The 7,300-nt window shown below is 38.4% G+C and overlaps 1 protein-coding gene across 1 annotated transcript in view; it reads left to right on the top strand.

Annotated features, from left to right (window-relative positions):
* Window positions 1-381: 381 nt before the first annotated feature.
* The window catches only part of CSMD1 (CUB and Sushi multiple domains 1), a 2,470,978-nt gene continuing 2,464,059 nt past the window's right edge, over window positions 382-7,300 (top strand). The window contains 1 exon segment of the mRNA XM_063916678.1: window positions 382-917. Within this exon segment, the coding sequence (XP_063772748.1) occupies window positions 830-917 (88 nt within the window). The 5' untranslated portion in view covers window positions 382-829.

Genomic DNA, 7,300 nt, shown 5'->3' with positions numbered 1-7,300 from the left:
GATCACTGCAACAACCATGCAACAATGACAAGTACTGTAAATGCAAGCTCATACCAACAGAATACCTAGTAACGGCGTTACAGCAAGCTGCTGAAAGAATCAGTGTCTGCTCATTCCACAGCTCATTCTCGCAGCCTTTCTGCTTTTCCCATGTATGACAAGCCACTTGCAGACCTAAGAGGGAGTTACAGGCTGCAAGGGTTTTTTGGAAGTTCACTGAAAGTTTAATTCTTACATATGTTATTTCATGCACCTACTATATTTGTGTTGCGCTAGTGAATGCTCATTTATGAATAAACGCAAGCTTTAGCTGACATCCCGTCAGTTATATGACTGTGTGCACAAAGGACTAGTTTGTGGGGTATTCCAGAGGTGGGCAGACGTGGATGTAAGGAGACTGGTGTTGGGGAGGTCTGTGTGCAGCTCCAGTCGCTTTCCCCTCTTCGAGCTTAGTGATGGTTGAGTCCAGCTCCTTCTGCTGGTAGCATACAGTGTGTCTGCTGCGATCCTTCTCTCTCTCTCTCGTCCCCAGCAATTCCTCCTTCCCTGGCTCTGGATCCCTTGTCCCTGCTGCTCTCTCCGGCTCCTCAGTCGCTGTCCTTTCAGCACCACGGTCTCCCCTCAGCAGTATCCTGCAGCTCCGACAGCCTTATCCCTGCAGTGGCTCCCAGCTTTGCATTATGACATGAAAGCCAACTCCAGCTGCCGCCAGTCCTTCTTTTTCTTCTTTTTGAACCTGGATCACTCGATTTTCTGGCGATTTGGTTCATTCTGTTTCATCAGTGACAGTTCTTGGGAACGGTAAATTGTCGCCGCAAAAGCCATTTGGATGTGTGGGGAAAATACAGACATGACTGCGTTGGGGAAATTGAAGTATCTGCTGTTTGTGTGCATAGGGTTCATCACTGCAGCTAAGGGTAAGATTTATGTATAACATAGTTGTATGTAAGGTCTCCATGTACTGCTGGCCAAACAAAGTAGCGACTACTGTACATGGCTGGGGTCGTAGCCCTCAAATTGTACATTAGTAGATTAAAACAGAGCAAGCCTACTTTTTACTGAATGTATAAGAGATCAGCCTAGATACTGGCAAGACTGCCTTCCTATAGCAAGACAATGAGCACAGGGTTGATTTAGTGATCTGTACAGCGTGTAATGAAGAATGTGGTAACTCTAAAACACTTTAATGGATAATAATATAGTTAGTTTGTTAGATAAATAAATAAATAAAATAGGGTATAATTGTGTTTCATTTACTTGTCCAGTCTAGATATTCAGATTATGGTAGATTTATTATTTAAATCTTGTGGAGTTGAATTAAAAACCCTATGTATATTTCAGATGAACATTCATTGTAACAAGTTGCCAATGGCCACCATTGATTATTTGATGCCATCATTACATGTTTGGCATCAAGATTGTGTAGGAAGGACGATTATTGCATTGTTCTAAAATTGTAGAGAATACAGTATGGTTGTGTTACCTGTCTTTGCTATGTATCTCCATGGCACTGACTTTCTTTCCCTACAGTTGCCAAACATGGGGTTATTAAACTGCTTTTAACTTTGGACATTTTGGCTCCATGCATCCTTTTGCATCTTCATGTTCATTAAATTTATACAATGTGTTATATATATATTGTGCATGATGAGTTGTAAGTATATGGGATTTCCAAATGAACTAGGTTTGAGCTGGGATTAGGAATATATGAGACTGGAGTTCTTTGACCTTGCATTAAAATGTTGACTATTATTTGGTGTCATCCATCACCTGTTAATATCATATGTATTTGCAGCGGGCTTGCTCCCATATGTGATGTAAGATTTATAAAGATATTTCTATTAAATTCAATTCTTGGATATTCTCTGATATTTTACAGATATGACTGAGAAATCTTTTCATTTCATATAGAGTAGACGGCCATGCTAAAATGCAAATGTACAGATTCAGGCAAATTATACCTTTCTCTCACTGCAGGGAAAATACATTTAATACATTACTACCTAATCTAGGTCAAACTGCTACGCAAATTGGTAGGTTAAAGGTGTGTTGTACATTTCTTACCAACAACTGTATAGTGTATGATGCTCTTTTAGTGGCTCATATATTATACTTGTCTAACCTACTTTAAGTACACTATTACATAGCCACTAATACAGTACAGTACCTTTACCTTCTTATGTACATAATAATGCAACGCAATAATGTAATTATTAATAATGACACAGAATTTCTAGTGAACACTCTTCATGTCTGTGTTATTGGTCTTTTATAAGGAATGCTTTTTAGTTGTATACTGATGTACAGAATAATTTCTATAGACATTTGGCTTGTTACACATATCAGAATTACGCAGATTATAATCTGTGTATGTTAAAAATATAACTAAAAGGATGCCTATGTTTGTACATTAATGGATACACAGAAGACACTGTTTCTGCTGTCTGCTAAATATATCATCCAGAGAAGCTATTTTAGTAAATACAGCAATTGGATTCCACTTTGAAACTTTGAAACTTCATGTGACTACATTGTAGCACTGTATATTACAGTGGGTTTAGGAAGAAATCACAAACATGATTGTAGATCAATACTAGTTTACAGGGTTTATGCTGAAGGCGACCTTGCAATCTGATCTGGTAATGAAGAGGCTGGAGGAAGTGTGTGATGTTTTCTGTACAAGCTTTGAATAAATCTCTAGAACGAGCTATTCGTGTGCAGCCTGTAGATGCAATAGACAACCTCTGTGTGCCTGGGTGTGTGTGTGTGTGTGTGTGTGTGTGTGTGTTTGTGTGTGTGTGTGTCTCTGTTCCTTTCATTTTCCGACTGAGATACTGTTAAATCTCTTTTTCCCTATGTAGGGACCCATGTCATGATCTTTTAACATGAACACAGCTGTGGGCTTTCAGTGGAAACACCACATAAGCTTACTACTGTAAATGCATCCTTTCACTAACCATTTTAAGTAAACTTCTACAGTGGGTGTATAGTGACTTTCAGTTTCCTCCAAATGGTTAATTATATTGTGGAGAGTCAACCTGTCATACTAGTTAGTAAAAGTGATTTAACTCCACCAGCAGTTTAATCACCTATATGCACAATCCGGAACTCTGCAGAATGACAAAAGAGCATCTTGTAACTCAGAGGGACATGTGACCAGAAGGGAATGCAGCCGAAACAGCTGGTTCCTACAGAATTCCTAGCATGTCTCTGTGCTCTGGCTGTGTATGTGTAAACCTAAATCTTTTCTACCATGCTGGGTTATTTTATTTCTGGGTTATTTTAAAACTATTTATTTCTATATTTTTATTTAACTCTCAATAAACTGCTGAAATATGATTCATACATCTATTTACCTAAATTACTTTAGAGAACTCAGCATGGTCTTGGAAACGCAGTGCATTCTGTACAAGACATAAGCCTTTTAACCTCGGGTCTTGCTTTATCTATAAAAGTTCTTGAAGAAGCATACTCTATGCTTTCTAGAATCTCTGAATCAGCCATTGCTATGTATTCAACCGGAACATAACTAGCCCGAAAACCAATTACTTTATGCATGTCTATGTTAAATTTTGATACTTTATGAATGTCTTAAACCTGATCTCTTGGTCTTTTGTGAGGGCTCATGTTTGTTCTAATGACTGTCCCGAGTCCTTTAGAATCCAGCCTCTGGCTGAGGAAACCATCTTTGTTAAAGTTAGGCACCCACAATAGCCCCCATAAACTCTGCTGGGAACTTTGTTCCAGGATAACTTAGATACAGTATGATGTACTGTATCATGACTTTGCATTTATAAATTGTTGTCCATCTGTATTTAGTTATTAACAGATATTTATAATGTGCACATATATTCAACAGCACTTTCAGAAAATATTTATTCACATCAGTGCCTGCCCATTGGAGTCTATAATCTATATTACCACAAACATACACACACGCATACAGTATGCAATGGAGTTAATTTTAGATTTTTTTTTTGTCAGAAACCAATTAACCTACCAGTGTAGTTTTGATTTCTGGGAGAAACCGGAGTACCATTGGGAAACTCAGGCAAACACAAGAAGTACGTGTCGACTACTCACACATAGGGCTTTGGTTGAAATTGAACCCAAGACCTCAGTGCTGTGGGGCAACAATGTAATGATTGTGTCACTATGGTGCCGAAATACATTGTTCCCAGATAAATAATGCAAAGTACTGTATGAGAACAGAGCACTATACAGTTCCCTATGTTTCCTGTCACCACATAGCACATGCCATTGATTTGTGTGATTATACACACATAGGGGTAAATTTACTAAGATGGGAGTTCTGTTTAAGATGGGATGTTGCCCATAGCAACCAATCAGATTCTACTTTTCATTTATCTAGCACCTTCTGGAAGATAATACCTGGAATTGGATTGGTTGCTATGGGCAACATCCCATCTTAAATAGAACTCCCATCTTAGTAAATTTACCCCTTAGAGTTAATTATTTGCCACTTAACTCTAGAAACTGTAATGTAAGCTGCCTACAGCTAAGAATACACGACATCTTCTGAAGTAACTATACATGGAATGAAGGTACATTATTACACTATTATCATTAGCACCATTTTACTCTGTAGTGTGCAAAACAATGTTGGCAGTTGACTAACACTGTAAACTTGCATAATTATTGCTATGTACCATCTGCTATAAATCTTTACAAAGCTTCTGAACATGAAACCTTTACAGACTGATGTTGGGTATGCAGCTGTGCTTTAGGCAAATTGGGATTTATAATCCCGATAGTCATACAAATGAAAGATTGTAAGAAGCAGTTTGGACCATATTTAAAAAGAAGAAAAAAAAGGAAACCCTATTTTTTTGTAATTTAATAAGACATTGGTACTATTAAACTGAGTGACAGTCTTTTCTGTAGTTCAGTTCATCACATGTTGAATTTGAGTAGTTTAATTTGAAAAGTTTAACCTGTAAATACAATGTTTACACGTGTCCAAAAGAATCCATAGCTGCTGGCTCAGACAGTGAAAATTAATAAGTCTCTGCTCTGATCTCAATGAGACCTGTGAGTTTGGATCTTACCCTACTGTATTTTTCATTTTCTTTGAGTTATTTACTCAAATACTCAGTATAACTGACCTATCTACACTAATGGGTTCTAATGATATGATGATTCTGAGATGTGATCATTAGCAGCTGCAACTGCTCCAGTTGTGAAAACACACATTGAGATCCACTCTTTCATCGTGTCTACTGAACATGTTGATTTTTGATACATTTTAGTACATTCCTGGTTGGCTGAATTTCACTTATCCAGACATCACTTAAAATAGCAGGATACAAATAATTTTATGGGTACTTGTAATTAATGATGATGTTACATGTGTGTGTAAATGTGGGTCATCGCTTGCCTTGTTTCAATTAGATTTAAATCAGTTACATTATATGGATATACACTATACATATAAACAAGTACACTGCTTTATATCATTATCAGTTAAGACTCATTGCTGCTGTATGAATGTAATTAATTATTACCACGATGCCTTCTTCCAGTTAGAATGTTAGTTCTGTCATAAGCAGGGCCCTTTCTATGTTTTTTTCATGACTGCATTTCTTTTAACTTATTTATGTGTCCATGTTTTAGATATACCTTATCTTTCTTTCTCCACAGTCTATAACTGTGGAGCGCTAATCCCTTACAAATCATAAAATAATAAACTGTGTAACAAAATGCGTCACTGTAACTAATAATGACTATTATTTATTTTTTATTGTGGTCAATTTATACTATTAGGTTACATTTTCCATGCATTTAGCATTAGCACATTATTACTTGTTACCTCCATAGAAAGATGACATGTGCCATTATCAGATGTCTTTTTCAATGTCACATATAATTATTTTGAAAAAAACAAACATGATTTGTAAAAAGCTCAGATGCCCAAATAGAATGGTACTGTACATTATGAGTTTAACATCATGGTAATCTTATAGGCTTCAATACTCTACCATATGTCTATCATCACAAATTTTGAATAAAAGTTTTCAAACAAACCCATTACTACTGTACATATCATACGAACCTAATTCAGAGTTGAACATTAAAATAAGCGCAAAATTTTCTTTTCTTTTAGATATGTGAAGGGCCCACCAGGGGAAAGCAGTGGTAGGGGCCCATGTATAGGGGTGGCCACTATCCAGAGGGAGTTTGGCCAGACACTACTGAGGTTTGGCTAACCATGGTCTGTGCCCCATCATAAATATATTTAGTAAACAATGCTAATGCATGCATTATACTGTACCAGTAATGAGAAGAATGTACTGTAGAACATACACCATAGTCCTGGAACCTTATCCCTAGAGGAGGAGGTTGGCCATCAGGCAGTAGGGGCCCAGTAAGGGTTTCCCCTGTACCCCTGTGGGCCAGTCCAAAGTAGTAAACATACCTTTTTTGTGCAAATAAGGCTTCATTATAATGAAATCTTGCTTTTAAAGTACAGGTTTATTACTTAAACTTAATTTGCATTAATGGGTGTGTTGTGGACATACTGTATTTAACAAATCAGACACAGCATGCAGCGGACATAATGATCACCTCGCAACTTGCACTATGGTATGAGTACCTACAAGTCACATTGTTCCAAAAAGCAGCACATGCAGCTTTTCTTTTGTCATACCTCCCAAATGTCCCAATTTTTGCCGGACAGTCCCGATTTTAGCTGTCCCACCAGTGGGCTGCAGTGTGACATGGTGGGGGGGGGGGGAGTTGGGAGGCTCCTGTCACTTGCTGGTTGCTGCTCTACTTAGTGCAGGGCAGAGCAGTGGTGAATAAATGCTGTGCGTCTATTCATGGGTGACAGAGGGAATGGGGGCATGACAGCAGCTAATAAAGCACTGGGCATGCCCCAGTGGTGACGGAATACTGGGGCATGTCAATCGCTGCATTGTCGCAAAGCCACATCCCCTTGTGATGAGGCCATGCCCCTTTTCTGGGAGAAGTCCCTACCCCGGCATCCATGATGTTGGGAGGTATGCATTGTGGCCGCAATTCATGTTAGCATGACCATAACACGTTATTACTGTACTTTTGCAATGACTAGATGCCCCCTCTAACCTGTGACTCAGCCCCTTGTAGAGAGTCACAAGTCCATGCTCACTAAAAAAAAGGGAAGTTGTGGCTGAAGAAAGACACAAGAAAGATTTATATTTGACTCTGAATAAAGGGGGTGATTCCGAGTTGTTCGCTCGCTAGCTGCTTTTAACAGCATTGCACACGCTAAGCCACCGCCCTCTGGGAGTGTATCTTAGTT

The sequence above is a fragment of the Pseudophryne corroboree genome, chromosome 4 (assembly GCF_028390025.1).
Source record: "Pseudophryne corroboree isolate aPseCor3 chromosome 4, aPseCor3.hap2, whole genome shotgun sequence".
Classification (NCBI taxonomy): domain Eukaryota; kingdom Metazoa; phylum Chordata; class Amphibia; order Anura; family Myobatrachidae; genus Pseudophryne; species Pseudophryne corroboree.
The sequence above is the reverse complement of the archived record's forward strand: the minus strand, read 5'-3'. Positions and strand labels throughout refer to the sequence as shown.